The 15,644-nt window shown below is 30.8% G+C and overlaps 1 protein-coding gene across 1 annotated transcript; it reads left to right on the plus strand.

Moving 5' to 3' along the window:
- The first annotated feature begins 13,934 nt into the window (after positions 1–13,934).
- Positions 13,935–15,458, plus strand: LOC105199111 (39S ribosomal protein L12, mitochondrial). Its single transcript, XM_011166072.2, has 4 exons — positions 13,935–14,154; positions 14,536–14,773; positions 15,062–15,193; positions 15,272–15,458. The coding sequence occupies exons 1-4, from the start codon at positions 14,090–14,092 to the stop codon at positions 15,386–15,388; spliced, it is 552 nt and encodes a 183-aa protein (XP_011164374.1). The 5' UTR covers positions 13,935–14,089; the 3' UTR covers positions 15,389–15,458.
- Positions 15,459–15,644: the final 186 nt, after the last annotated feature.

The raw sequence follows: 15,644 nt of genomic DNA on the forward strand, positions 1-15,644 counted from the left end.
ATTTCACTCAAAAATTTCGAAATTTGACTGATATAAGTCTTCCCTTTTTCACTTCAAAAATTCGATACATCGTGATAAAAGTTACAACTCTTCTGTGGGCTATCAGAACACAGAGATATTGGAGAAATTCGGAAAAAAACCAATTTTACTCAAAAATTTCGAACTTTGACTGATATAACTCTTTCGTCTTGCACTTTAGCGATTCGATCTATTATGATAAAAGTTAGAACTCTTCTGGGGGCTATAAAAACACAGAGATATTTGAGAAAATCGCAAAAAAGTTTTACTCAAAAATTTCGTACTTTGATTGATATAACTCTTTCGTTTTTCACTTTAGCGATTCGATCGATTATGATAAAAGTTAGAACTCTTCTGGGGGCTATAAAAACACAGAGATATTTGAGAAATTCGCAAAATAGTTTTACTCAAAAATTTCGTACTTTGATTGATATAACTCTTTCGTTTTTCACTTTAGCGATTTGATCCATAATGATAAAAGTTAGAACTCTTCTCGGGGCTATGAGAACACAGAGATATTAAAGAAATTCGCAAAAAAAATTTCACTCAAAAATTTCGAAATTTGACTGATATAAGTCTTCCCTTTTTCACTTCAAAAATTCGATACATCGTGATAAAAGTTACAACTCTTCTGTGGGCTATCAGAACACAGAAATATTGGAGAAATTCGGAAAAAAACAATTTTACTCAAAAATTTCGAACTTTGATATAACTCTTTCGTCTTGCACTTTAGCGATTCGATCTATTATGATAAAAGTTAGAACTCTTCTGGGGGCTATAAAATAACAGAGATATTTGAGAAAATCGCAAAAAAGTTTTACTCAAAAATTTCGTACTTTGATTGATGTAACTCTTTCGTTTTTCACTTTAGCGATTCGATCGATTATGATAAAAGTTAGAACTCTTCTGGGGGCTATAAAAACACAGAGATATTTGAGAAATTCGCAAAATAGTTTTACTCAAAAATTTCGTACTTTGATTGATATAACTCTTTCGTTTTTCACTTTAGCGATTTGATCCATAATGATAAAAGTTAGAACTCTTCTCGGGGCTATGAGAACACAGAGATATTAAAGAAATTCGCAAAAAAAATTTCACTCAAAAATTTCGAAATTTGACTGATATAAGTCTTCCCTTTTTCACTTCAAAAATTCGATACATCGTGATAAAAGTTACAACTCTTCTGTGGGCTATCAGAACACAGAAATATTGGAGAAATTCGGAAAAAAACCAATTTTACTCAAAAATTTCAAACTTTGACTGATCTAACCCTTTCGTCTTGCACTTTAGCGATTCGATCTATTATGATAAAAGTTAGAACTCTTCTGGGGGCTATAAAAACACAGAGATATTTGAGAAATTCGCAAAAAAGTTTTACTCAAAAATTTAGTACTATGATTGATATAACTCTTTGGTTTTTCACTTTAACAATTTGATCCATAATGATAAAAGTTAGAACTCTTCTCGGGGCTATGAGAACACAGAGATATTAAAGAAATTCGCAAAAAAAATTTTACTCAAAAATTTCGAAATTTGACTGATATAAGTCTTCCCATTTTCACTTCAAAAATTCGATACATCGTGATAAAAGTTACAACTCTTCTGTGGGCTATCAGAACACAGAAATATTGGAGAAATTCGGAAAAAAACCAATTTTACTCAAAAATTTCGAACTTTGACTGATGTAACTCTTTCGTCTTGCACTTTAGCGATTCGATCTATTATGATAAAAGTTAGAACTCTTCTGGGGGCTATAAAAACACAGAGATATTTGAGAAATTCGCAAAATAGTTTTACTCAAAAATTTCGTACTTTGATTGATATAACTCTTTGGTTTTTCACTTTAACGATTTGATCCATAATGATAAAAGTTAGAACTCTTCTCGGGGCTATGAGAACACAGAGATATTAAAGAAATTCGCAAAAAAAATTTCACTCAAAAATTTCGAAATTTGACTGATATAAGTCTTCCCATTTTCACTTCAAAAATTCGATACATCGTGATAAAAGTTACAACTCTTCTGTGGGCTATCAGAACACAGAAATATTGGAGAAATTCGGAAAAAAACCAATTTTACTCAAAAATTTCAAACTTTGACTGATCTAACCCTTTCGTCTTGCACTTTAGCGATTCGATCTATTATGATAAAAGTTAGAACTCTTCTGGGGGCTATAAAAACACAGAGATATTTGAGAAATTCGCAAAAAAGTTTTACTCAAAAATTTAGTACTATGATTGATATAACTCTTTGGTTTTTCACTTTAGCGATTTGATCCATAATGATAAAAGTTAGAACTCTTCTCGGGGCTATGAGAACACAGAAATATTAAAGAAATTCGCAAAAAAAATTTCACTCAAAAATTTCGAAATTTGACTGATATAAGTCTTCCCATTTTCACTTCAAAAATTCGATACATCGTGATAAAAGTTACAACTCTTCTGTGGGCTATCAGAACACAGAAATATTGGAGAAATTCGGAAAAAAACCAATTTTACTCAAAAATTTCGAACTTTGACTGATATAACTCTTTCGTCTTGCACTTTAGCGATTCGATCTATTATGATAAAAGTTAGAACTCTTCTGGGGGCTATAAAATAACAGAGATATTTGAGAAAATCGCAAAAAAGTTTTACTCAAAAATTTCGTACTTTGATAGATGTAACTCTTTCGTTTTTCACTTTAGCGATTCGATCGATTATGATAAAAGTTAGAACTCTTCTGGGGGCTATAAAAACACAGAGATATTTGAGAAATTCGCAAAATAGTTTTACTCAAAAATTTCGTACTTTGATTGATATAACTCTTTGGTTTTTCACTTTAGCGATTTGATCCATAATGATAAAAGTTAGAACTCTTCTCGGGGCTATGAGAACACAGAGATATTAAAGAAATTCGCAAAAAAAATTTTACTCAAAAATTTCGAAATTTGACTGATATAAGTCTTCCCATTTTCACTTCAAAAATTCGATACATCGTGATAAAAGTTACAACTCTTCTGTGGGCTATCAGAACACAGAAATATTGGAGAAATTCGGAAAAAAACCAATTTTACTCAAAAATTTCAAACTTTGACTGATCTAACCCTTTCGTCTTGCACTTTAGCGATTCGATCTATTATGATAAAAGTTAGAACTCTTCTGGGGGCTATAAAAACACAGAGATATTTGAGAAATTCGCAAAATAGTTTTACTCAAAAATTTCGTACTTTGATTGATATAACTCTTTGGTTTTTCACTTTAACGATTTGATACATAATGATAAAAGTTAGAACTCTTCTCGGGGCTATGAGAACACAGAGATATTAAAGAAATTCGCAAAAAAAATTTCACTCAAAAATTTCGAAATTTGACTGATATAAGTCTTCCCATTTTCACTTCAAAAATTCGATACATCGTGATAAAAGTTACAACTCTTCTGTGGGCTATCAGAACACAGAAATATTGGAGAAATTCGGAAAAAAACCAATTTTACTCAAAAATTTCGAACTTTGACTGATATAACTCTTTCGTCTTGCACTTTAGCGATTCGATCTATTATGATAAAAGTTAGAACTCTTCTGGGGGCTATAAAATAACAGAGATATTTGAGAAATTCGCAAAAAAGTTTTACTCAAAAATTTCGTACTTTGATTGATATAACTCTTTCGTTTTTCACTTTAGCGATTCGATCGATTATGATAAAAGTTAGAACTCTTCTGGGTGCTATAAAAACACAGAGATATTTGAGAAATTCGCAAAATAGTTTTACTCAAAAATTTCGTACTTTGATTGATATAACTCTTTCGTTTTTCACTTTAGCGATTTGATCCATAATGATAAAAGTTAGAACTCTTCTCGGGGCTATGAGAACACAGAGATATTAAAGAAATTCGCAAAAAAAATTTCACTCAAAAATTTCGAAATTTGACTGATATAAGTCTTCCCTTTTTCACTTCAAAAATTCGATACATCGTGATAAAAGTTACAACTCTTCTGTGGGCTATCAGAACACAGAAATATTGGAGAAATTCGGAAAAAACCAATTTTACTCAAAAATTTCGAACTTTGACTGATATAACTCTTTCGTCTTGCACTTTAGCGATTCGATCTATTATGATAAAAGTTAGAACTCTTCTGGGGGCTATAAAATAACAGAGATATTTGAGAAAATCGCAAAAAAGTTTTACTCAAAAATTTCGTACTTTGATAGATGTAACTCTTTCGTCTTGCACTTTAGCGATTCGATCTATTATGATAAAAGTTAGAACTCTTCTGGGGGCTATAAAAACACAGAGATATTTGAGAAATTCGCAAAACAGTTTTACTCAAAAATTTCGTACTTTGATTGATATAACTCTTTGGTTTTTCACTTTAACGATTTGATCCATAATGATAAAAGTTAGAACTCTTCTCGGGGCTATGAGAACACAGAGATATTAAAGAAATTCGCAAAAAAAATTTTACTCAAAAATTTCGAAATTTGACTGATATAAGTCTTCCCATTTTCACTTCAAAAATTCGATACATCGTGATAAAAGTTACAACTCTTCTGTGGGCTATCAGAACACAGAAATATTGGAGAAATTCGGAAAAAAACCAATTTTACTCAAAAATTTCAAACTTTGACTGATCTAACCCTTTCGTCTTGCACTTTAGCGATTCGATCTATTATGATAAAAGTTAGAACTCTTCTGGGGGCTATAAAAACACAGAGATATTTGAGAAATTCGCAAAATAGTTTTACTCAAAAATTTCGTACTTTGATTGATATAACTCTTTGGTTTTTCACTTTAACGATTTGATCCATAATGATAAAAGTTAGAACTCTTCTCGGGGCTATGAGAACACAGAGATATTAAAGAAATTCGCAAAAAAAATTTCACTCAAAAATTTCGAAATTTGACTGATATAAGTCTTCCCTTTTTCACTTCAAAAATTCGATACATCGTGATAAAGGTTACAACTCTTCTGTGGGCTATCAGAACACAGAAATATTGGAGAAATTCGGAAAAAAACCAATTTTACTCAAAAATTTCGAACTTTGACTGATATAACTCTTTCGTCTTGCACTTTAGCGATTCGATCTATTATGATAAAAGTTAGAACTCTTCTGGGGGCTATAAAAACACAGAGATATTTGAGAAATTCGCAAAATAGTTTTACTCAAAAATTTCGTACTTTGATTGATATAACTCTTTGGTTTTTCACTTTAGCGATTTGATCCATAATGATAAAAGTTAGAACTCTTCTCGGGGCTATGAGAACACAGAGATATTAAAGAAATTCGCAAAAAAAATTTTATTCAATAATTTCGAAATTTGACTGATATAAGTCTTCCCATTTTCACTTCAAAAATTCGATACATCGTGATAAAAGTTACAACACTTCTGTGGGCTATCAGAACACAGAAATATTGGAGAAATTCGGAAAAAAACCAATTTTACTCAAAAATTTCGAACTTTGACTGATATAACTCTTTCGTCTTGCACTTTAGCGATTCGATCTATTATGATAAAAGTTAGAACTCTTCTGGGGGCTATAAAAACACAGAGATATTTGAGAAATTCGCAAAAAAGTTTTACTCAAAAATTTAGTACTATGATTGATATAACTCTTTGGTTTTTCACTTTAACAATTTGATCCATAATGATAAAAGTTAGAACTCTTCTCGGGGCTATGAGAACACAGAGATATTAAAGAAATTCGCAAAAAAAGTTTTACTCAAAAATTTCGAAATTTGACTGATATAAGTCTTCCCATTTTCACTTCAAAAATTCGATACATCGTGATAAAAGTTACAACTCTTCTGTGGGCTATCAGAACACAGAAATATTGGAGAAATTCGGAAAAAAACCAATTTTACTCAAAAATTTCAAACTTTGACTGATCTAACCCTTTCGTCTTGCACTTTAGCGATTCGATCTATTATGATAAAAGTTAGAACTCTTCTGGGGGCTATAAAAACACAGAGATATTTGAGAAATTCGCAAAAAAGTTTTACTCAAAAATTTAGTACTATGATTGATATAACTCTTTGGTTTTTCATTTTAACAATTTGATCCATAATGATAAAAGTTAGAACTCTTCTCGGGGCTATGAGAACACAGAGATATTAAAGAAATTCGCAAAAAAAATTTTACTCAAAAATTTCGAAATTTGACTGATATAAGTCTTCCCATTTTCACTTCAAAAATTCGATACATCGTGATAAAAGTTACAACTCTTCTGTGGGCTATCAGAACACAGAAATATTGGAGAAATTCGGAAAAAAAACCAATTTTACTCAAAAATTTCCATCTTTGACTGATCTAAACCTTTCGTCTTGCACTTTAGCGATTCGATCTATTATGATAAAAGTTAGAACTATTCTGGGGGCTATAAAAACACAGAGATATTTGAGAAATTCGCAAAATAGTTTTACTCAAAAATTTCGTACTTTGATTGATATAACTCTTTGGTTTTTCACTTTAACGATTTGATACATAATGATAAAAGTTAGAACTCTTCTCGGGGCTATGAGAACACAGAGATATTAAAGATATTCGCAAAAAAAATTTCACTCAAAAATTTCTAAATTTGACTGATATAAGTCTTCCCATTTTCACTTCAAAAATTCGATACATCGTGATAAAAGTTACAAGTCTTCTGTGGGCTATCAGAACACAGAAATATTGGAGAAATTCGGAAAAAAAACAATTTTACTCAAAAATTTCAAACTTTGACTGTTCTAACCCTTTCGTCTTGCACTTTAGCGATTCGATCTATTATGATAAAAGTTAGAACTCTTCTGGGGGCTATAAAAACACAGAGATATTTGAGAAATTCGCAAAATAGTTTTACTCAAAAATTTCGTACTTTGATTGATATAACTCTTTGGTTTTTCACTTTAACGATTTGATACATAATGATAAAAGTTAGAACTCTTCTCGGGGCTATGAGAACACAGAGATATTAAAGATATTCGCAAAAAAAATTTCACTCAAAAATTTCTAAATTTGACTGATATAAGTCTTCCCATTTTCACTTCAAAAATTCGATACATCGTGATAAAAGTTACAACTCTTCTGTGGGCTATCAGAACACAGAAATATTGGAGAAATTCGGAAAAAAACCAATTTTACTCAAAAATTTCGAACTTTGACTGATATAACTCTTTCGTCTTGCACTTTAGCGATTCGATCTATTATGATAAAAGTTAGAACTCTTCTGGGGGCTATAAAAACACAGAGATATTTGAGAAATTCGCAAAATAGTTTTACTCAAAAATTTCGTACTTTGATTGATATAACTCTTTGGTTTTTCACTTTAACGATTTGATACATAATGATAAAAGTTAGAACTCTTCTCGGGGCTATGAGAACACAGAGATATTAAAGAAATTCGCAAAAAAAATTTCACTCAAAAATTTCGAAATTTGACTGATATAAGTCTTCCCATTTTCACTTCAAAAATTCGATACATCGTGATAAAAGTTACAACTCTTCTGTGGGCTATCAGAACACAGAAATATTGGAGAAATTCGGAAAAAAACCAATTTTACTCAAAAATTTCAAACTTTGACTGATCTAACCCTTTCGTCTTGCACTTTAGCGATTCGATCTATTATGATAAAAGTTAGAACTCTTCTGGGGGCTATAAAAACACAGAGATATTTGAGAAATTCGCAAAAAAGTTTTACTCAAAAATTTAGTACTATGATTGATATAACTCTTTGGTTTTTCACTTTAACAATTTGATCCATAATGATAAAAGTTAGAACTCTTCTCGGGGCTATGAGAACACAGAGATATTAAAGAAATTCGCAAAAAAAATTTTACTCAAAAATTTCGAAATTTGACTGATATAAGTCTTCCCATTTTCACTTCAAAAATTCGATACATCGTGATAAAAGTTACAACTCTTCTGTGGGCTATCAGAACACAGAAATATTGGAGAAATTCGGAAAAAAACCAATTTTACTCAAAAATTTCAAACTTTGACTGATCTAACCCTTTCGTCTTGCACTTTAGCGATTCGATCTATTATGATAAAAGTTAGAACTCTTCTGGGGGCTATAAAAACACAGAGATATTTGAGAAATTCGCAAAATAGTTTTACTCAAAAATTTCGTACTTTGATTGATATAACTCTTTGGTTTTTCACTTTAACGATTTGATCCATAATGATAAAAGTTAGAACTCTTCTCGGGGCTATGAGAACACAGAGATATTAAAGAAATTCGCAAAAAAAATTTCACTCAAAAATTTCGAAATTTGACTGATATAAGTCTTCCCATTTTCACTTCAAAAATTCGATACATCGTGATAAAAGTTACAACTCTTCTGTGGGCTATCAGAACACAGAAATATTGGAGAAATTCGGAAAAAAACCAATTTTACTCAAAAATTTCGAACTTTGACTGATATAACTCTTTCGTCTTGCACTTTAGCGATTCGATCTATTATGATAAAAGTTAGAACTCTTCTGGGGGCTATAAAAACACAGAGATATTTGAGAAATTCGCAAAATAGTTTTACTCAAAAATTTCGTACTTTGATTGATATAACTCTTTGGTTTTTCACTTTAACGATTTGATCCATAATGATAAAAGTTAGAACTCTTCTCGGGGCTATGAGAACACAGAGATATTAAAGAAATTCGCAAAAAAAATTTCACTCAAAAATTTCGAAATTTGACTGATATAAGTCTTCCCATTTTCACTTCAAAAATTCGATACATCGTGATAAAAGTTACAACTCTTCTGTGGGCTATCAGAACACAGAAATATTGGAGAAATTCGGAAAAAAACCAATTTTACTCAAAAATTTCAAACTTTGACTGATCTAACCCTTTCGTCTTGCACTTTAGCGATTCGATCTATTATGATAAAAGTTAGAACTCTTCTGGGGGCTATAAAAACACAGAGATATTTGAGAAATTCGCAAAATAGTTTTACTCAAAAATTTCGTACTTTGATTGATATAACTCTTTGGTTTTTCACTTTAACGATTTGATCCATAATGATAAAAGTTAGAACTCTTCTCGGGGCTATGAGAACACAGAGATATTAAAGATATTCGCAAAAAAAATTTCACTCAAAAATTTCGAAATTTGACTGATATAAGTCTTCCCATTTTCACTTCAAAAATTCGATACATCGTGATAAAAGTTACAAGTCTTCTGTGGGCTATCAGAACACAGAAATATTGGAGAAATTCGGAAAAAAACCAATTTTACTCAAAAATTTCGAACTTTGACTGATATAACTCTTTCGTCTTGCACTTTAGCGATTCGATCTATTATGATAAAAGTTAGAACTCTTCTGGGGGCTATAAAAACACAGAGATATTTGAGAAATTCGCAAAATAGTTTTACTCAAAAATTTCGTACTTTGATTGATATAACTCTTTGGTTTTTCACTTTAACGATTTGATCCATAATGATAAAAGTTAGAACTCTTCTCGGGGCTATGAGAACACAGAGATATTAAAGAAATTCGCAAAAAAAATTTTACTCAAAAATTTCGAAATTTGACTGATATAAGTCTTCCCATTTTCACTTCAAAAATTCGATACATCGTGATAAAAGTTACAACTCTTCTGTGGGCTATCAGAACACAGAAATATTGGAGAAATTCGGAAAAAAACCAATTTTACTCAAAAATTTCAGAACTTTGACTGATATAACTCTTTCGTCTTGCACTTTAGCGATTCGATCTATTATGATAAAAGTTAGAACTCTTCTGGGGGCTATAAAAACACAGAGATATTTGAGAAATTCGCAAAAAAGTTTTACTCAAAAATTTAGTACTATGATTGATATAACTCTTTGGTTTTTCACTTTAACAATTTGATCCATAATGATAAAAGTTAGAACTCTTCTCGGGGCTATGAGAACACAGAGATATTAAAGAAATTCGCAAAAAAAATTTTACTCAAAAATTTCGAAATTTGACTGATATAAGTCTTCCCATTTTCACTTCAAAAATTCGATACATCGTGATAAAAGTTACAACTCTTCTGTGGGCTATCAGAACACAGAAATATTGGAGAAATTCGGAAAAAAACCAATTTTACTCAAAAATTTCAAACTTTGACTGATCTAACCCTTTCGTCTTGCACTTTAGCGATTCGATCTATTATGATAAAAGTTAGAACTCTTCTGGGGGCTATAAAAACACAGAGATATTTGAGAAATTCGCAAAAAAGTTTTACTCAAAAATTTAGTACTATGATTGATATAACTCTTTGGTTTTTCACTTTAACAATTTGATCCATAATGATAAAAGTTAGAACTCTTCTCGGGGCTATGAGAACACAGAGATATTAAAGAAATTCGCAAAAAAAATTTTACTCAAAAATTTCGAAATTTGACTGATATAAGTCTTCCCATTTTCACTTCAAAAATTCGATACATCGTGATAAAAGTTACAACTCTTCTGTGGGCTATCAGAACACAGAAATATTGGAGAAATTCGGAAAAAAACCAATTTTACTCAAAAATTTCAAACTTTGACTGATCTAACCCTTTCGTCTTGCACTTTAGCGATTCGATCTATTATGATAAAAGTTAGAACTCTTCTGGGGGCTATAAAAACACAGAGATATTTGAGAAATTCGCAAAAAAGTTTTACTCAAAAATTTAGTACTATGATTGATATAACTCTTTGGTTTTTCACTTTAACAATTTGATCCATAATGATAAAAGTTAGAACTCTTCTCGGGGCTATGAGAACACAGAGATATTAAAGAAATTCGCAAAAAAAATTTCACTCAAAAATTTCGAAATTTGACTGATATAAGTCTTCCCTTTTCACTTCAAAAATTCGATACATCGTGATAAAAGTTACAACTCTTCTGTGGGCTATCAGAACACAGAAATATTGGAGAAATTCGGAAAAAAACCAATTTTACTCAAAAATTTCGATGAACGTTTGACTGGATACGTAGAGCTCCTTTCGATGGGCTTGCACTTTAGCGATTCGATCTATTATGATAAAAGTTAGAACTCTTCTGGGGGCTATAAAAACACAGAGATATTTGAGAAATTCGCAAAATAGTTTTACTCAAAAATTTCGTACTTTGATTGATATAACTCTTTGGTTTTTCACTTTAACGATTTGATCCATAATGATAAAAGTTAGAACTCTTCTCGGGCTATGAGAACACAGAGATATTAAAGAAATTCGCAAAAAAAATTTCACTCAAAAATTTCGAAATTTGACTGATATAAGTCTTCCCTTTTTCACTTCAAAAATTCGATACATCGTGATAAAAGTTACAACTCTTCTGTGGGCTACCAGAACACAGAGATATTGGAGAAATTCGGAAAAAAACCAATTTTACTCAAAAATTTCGAACTTTGACTGATCTAACTCTTTCGTCTTGCACTTTAGCGATTCGATCTATTATGATAAAATTAGAACTCTTCTGGGTGCTATAAAAACACAGAGATATTTGAGAAATTCGCAAAAGAGTTTTACTCATAAATTTCGTACTTGATTGATATAACTCTTTGGTTTTCACTTTAACGATTTGATCCATAATGATAAAAGTTAGAACTCTTCTCGGGGCTATGAGAACACAGAGATATTAAAGAAATTCGCAAAAAAAATTTTACTCAAAAATTTCGAAATTTGACTGATATAGGTCTACCCTTTTTCACTTCAACAATTCGATACATAGTGATAAAAGTTACAACTCTTCTGTGGGCTATTAGAACCCAGAGATATTGAAGAAATTCGGAAAAAAACAATTTTACTCAAAAATTTCGAACTTTGACTGATATAACTCTTTCGTCTTGCACTTTAGCGATTCGATCTATTATGATAAAAGTTAGAACTCTTCTGGGGGCTATAAAAACACAGAGATATTTGAGAAATTCGCAAAAATTTTACTTAAAAATTTAGTACTTTGATTGATATAACTCTTTGGTTTTTCACTTTAACGATTTGATCCATAATGATAATTCTTCAGTTAATAGTTAATAATGTCTTCGTCTTGTGAGAATAAATCTGCGATAATTAATATAATGTGTAAAAAAAGACAAAATTGGGAAAAAGAGGAGACGCGTGTTTTTTTAGAATTATGCACGGAAAACAAATATTATCAATAATGGATGGAAAAAGACATAAACATGATGAAATTTTCCGGCTACTTGTTTCAGAAATGGAACAAAGTGGTTACAATAAAACTGCAGAGCAGATAAAGCTAAAATTAAAAAATTTAAAACTTGCATACTTTAAATGCTAAAGAGATAATAATGTTAGTGGAGCTGCAACTAAACTTTGTCCATTCTATGATGAAATGGAAATATTATATGGCTGCAGACCAAATATAGCAGTAAGCTCATGTCATTCAGGAATCGATAATTACATTCCATAATTGCATTCTTTCCATCATTGCCATCCAATGGGATGGCCTACTTTTCATCTTTTCCATCATTGTCATTATTGCCATTGTTGCCATCATTGTCATCCCATTTTCATCATTGCCGTTATTATTACGCCTTTGCCGCCACTGCCAACATTGCCACCATTTTTATTATTGCCATCATTGCCATCTTTTTGATAACATTTCCATCATTGCATTCATTCCGTTATGCGATTCCATTTCCATATTGCCATTCTATTGCCATCATTAACATCGAGAACATTGTCATAATTGCCATCGTTTCCACCATTGCCGACATTGCCGTCAGGCTATATATATTGTCATTGTCATCATTTCCACAATTGCCATCGATTAATATCGAGAAGAATTTGATTAAAATTCGTTACTTTACTGATTAACACTTTAATATCTTATATCGTATATTATTATATAATTCTTAATTAATTTTTTTTTGTAAAGTTTTGTTTTATATTTACGTGATATTTCGTAAAAACTGTTGAAAGGTTGTATTAAAATCAGATCAATAATCTTCACGTTTATAAGTTAGAGAATAAAAATAATACTCAAGTATCATTATATTTCATTGATTTTTATTACATTATTATTATTATTATTATTATTATTATTATTATTATTATTATTATTATTATTATTATTATTATTATTTATTGTGCCATATTAATCGCGCGTATTGTCATTTGTAAATCATGCGTATGCATGTATATGCCATTGTAACATAATAAAAAAAGAGTGGGCGCTCTCTAGTCTCTCTACGTCCCTGCGCAGAAATCGTCCGAAATCCTATTTCTGAATTTTACGGCCTAAACGTAGCACGGAAAACGTGATTGGATCGATAGGGGAGTGAAGAGGAGGGTATCCATAGAGATAACATCGCCGCTTGCTCCATGTCTCTCACCGCGATGCTTTCTCTCTCTAACTGAAGGCCTAAACAATTAAAGGACAATCACGTTAAAAGAGAAAGAGAGAAAGAGTGAGAGAGAGAGAGAGAGTTGCGTCAAGATTTTAAAAAATTAAAAAAGCTAATTTTTTCAAAAGCATAATTTGAAGACATTTAAATAATAAAGAATTATGTAAAAATAAAAAGATGGTATATTTATTCGTGGAAAGACATTTATTTCTTCTTCATCATATAATGCGATATTAATTACAATTATTTTTTAAGTACTGCGTAAAATGAATGTTTCTTTATTAAAGAACCAAATTCTCTCTGTTACTATTAAACATCTTTTTTAAGTAAAAATATGATTGTGCAAAATATAGGCATAAACGTATTAATATCAATGTTAATGTAAATAATTCAGACTATAATAAATAAAAAATTACGCAAAAGTAGACGTAATTAATCATTTGTGCATATTCTCAACCCCTGTTCTGGATACAACACACGCGATACGCGTCAGATTTTATTTACATCAAAATGGATGTTAGCACGGACAACAACCTACATCCATTTCTCGAGAGATAGATGTGGGTTGTTGTCCGTGCTAACATCCACACTGTTTTTAACGGCGGGTTGCAAAATGGATGTGACACGTAGTTCCTATTCTGACCAGAATAGATGTGCGTCAGTAGTGTACGGGAGTTTCGAAGCGTTATAGGAAAAAGGCCGCCGTGGCCGCTCTCAGGTTCCTCTCTAGCGCCGGAAAGCAATCGAATTGACCTCATATTTTCGCGAAAACGCGCTTGTAACTAATTCGATATGATTAACACAATCCGTCTAGTATCTCGACATAGTCTTTCTCAATTCCGCCGATTTCATAGATGGTGAGCTTGAAGTCATTTCTCAAGAGATAATAACATAACCTAAACTTGTGTCGAAGCCTTTCCACTACAAAAGCAATTAATACCTATTTAGATTAACATTGATGTTTACTCATTCTTTATCTTGCTTTAGTTTTAAGAGTTAAACTTATTCTTTATCTTTCTATAGTTCTAAGAGTTTAACTTATTTTTTATCTTTCTTTAGTTCTAAGAATTAGAAAAAGAGTAAATCAAACTGAGTTCACAATTAATCTTTGGTGGAAATAGGCATAAATAGACCTTGATTAAATTCTTAATTTAATCGACAGTTGGTTTAACCAACAAAATTATTTGCAGTAACGTTTGTAACTTTTTATTAATGTATTTTACATGTGTTATATTTAGTATTATTCGACAAGCGGAATCGAGTGCAGCGGTAGCAACAGAAGCCGCACCACCAGCACCTCCTCCATCTGGCACTAACAAGCTAGTAGATCCAAAAATCGACAAAATAGCCAATGACATCACTGCTCTCAATCTTATAGAAGTAGCAGAGCTCAGTGATCTATTAAAGAAACGACTGAATCTGCCAGATGCACCTATGATGCCTGTTGGAGGATTTGTTGCCCCATCTCAGGCTGCTGTAATTGTCATATATGTTCTATAAGTTTTATTTTGTGGAATGTAATTTTTAAAGATAGAAAATTTTTGTACTTAATTAGATTAAGATCTATTTGCAATGTAGCTTAACTTTAAACTCGGTTTAACTTTCTATTTTTTTTTAATTCTTAGACCTAGAAAATGAAAGTTAAGGAGTTTAAAGTTAATCTACAAGTGATACAAACAAGTCTAAAGGATAAATGATAGAAAATAGAATTATGCTCTTTATTTTAAATTTTTTTAAAGAGAATTTAAGTAATTTTATTATCAGGAAGAAGAAGAGGAAACACACAAGCATGTACAAACAGAATTCACTGTTAAGTTGACTGGATTTGATGAGAAACAGAAAGTGGCGTTGATCAAAGAAGTGAAGAGCTTGTTACCGGACACAAATCTTGTTCAGGTATTGTTTAAGAATTGTAATTTTTGAAAATAGTAATAAATAGTATTATTGAAAATTAATTGTTTTGTGTAAAAATAGGCGAAAAAGTTTGTTGAGAGTGCACCCACAGTAGTAAAGGCGGACGTATCAAAAGATGAAGCAGAGAAATTACGAGACGCTCTCACAAAGGTTGGTGCTACAATCGAAATTGTATAATTCGTACATGTGAATACATACATTGTTACGTATCTGTAATGTTATAATAAAAATTTACATTCACCTCACAGCACAGTTCCTTCTCTCTCTATTCCTTAATTACTATTTAGAAGTCACATGTTTCATTTTTATTGCACATGAGTATGGAGTTTTCATTTAATAATTTAAATTATGTATATAAATATATTTTTGTATAAAATATGAATTTATATATATATATATATATATATATATATATATATATATAAATATAAAT

Source organism: Solenopsis invicta, chromosome 11 (genome assembly GCF_016802725.1).
Source record: "Solenopsis invicta isolate M01_SB chromosome 11, UNIL_Sinv_3.0, whole genome shotgun sequence".
Taxonomy (NCBI): Eukaryota; Metazoa; Arthropoda; class Insecta; order Hymenoptera; family Formicidae; genus Solenopsis; species Solenopsis invicta.

Bases quoted from the DNA above. Each gene is read 5' to 3' on its own strand.
- LOC105199111 (XM_011166072.2), top strand. From the start codon at position 14,090: ATGATTAACACAATCCGTCTAGTATCTCGACATAGTCTTTCTCAATTC. The intron at 14,774-15,061 runs GTAATTGTCATA...TTTTATTATCAG, and splicing joins TTGCCCCATCTCAGGCTGCT to GAAGAAGAAGAGGAAACACA. The intron at 15,194-15,271 runs GTATTGTTTAAG...GTGTAAAAATAG, and splicing joins CGGACACAAATCTTGTTCAG to GCGAAAAAGTTTGTTGAGAG.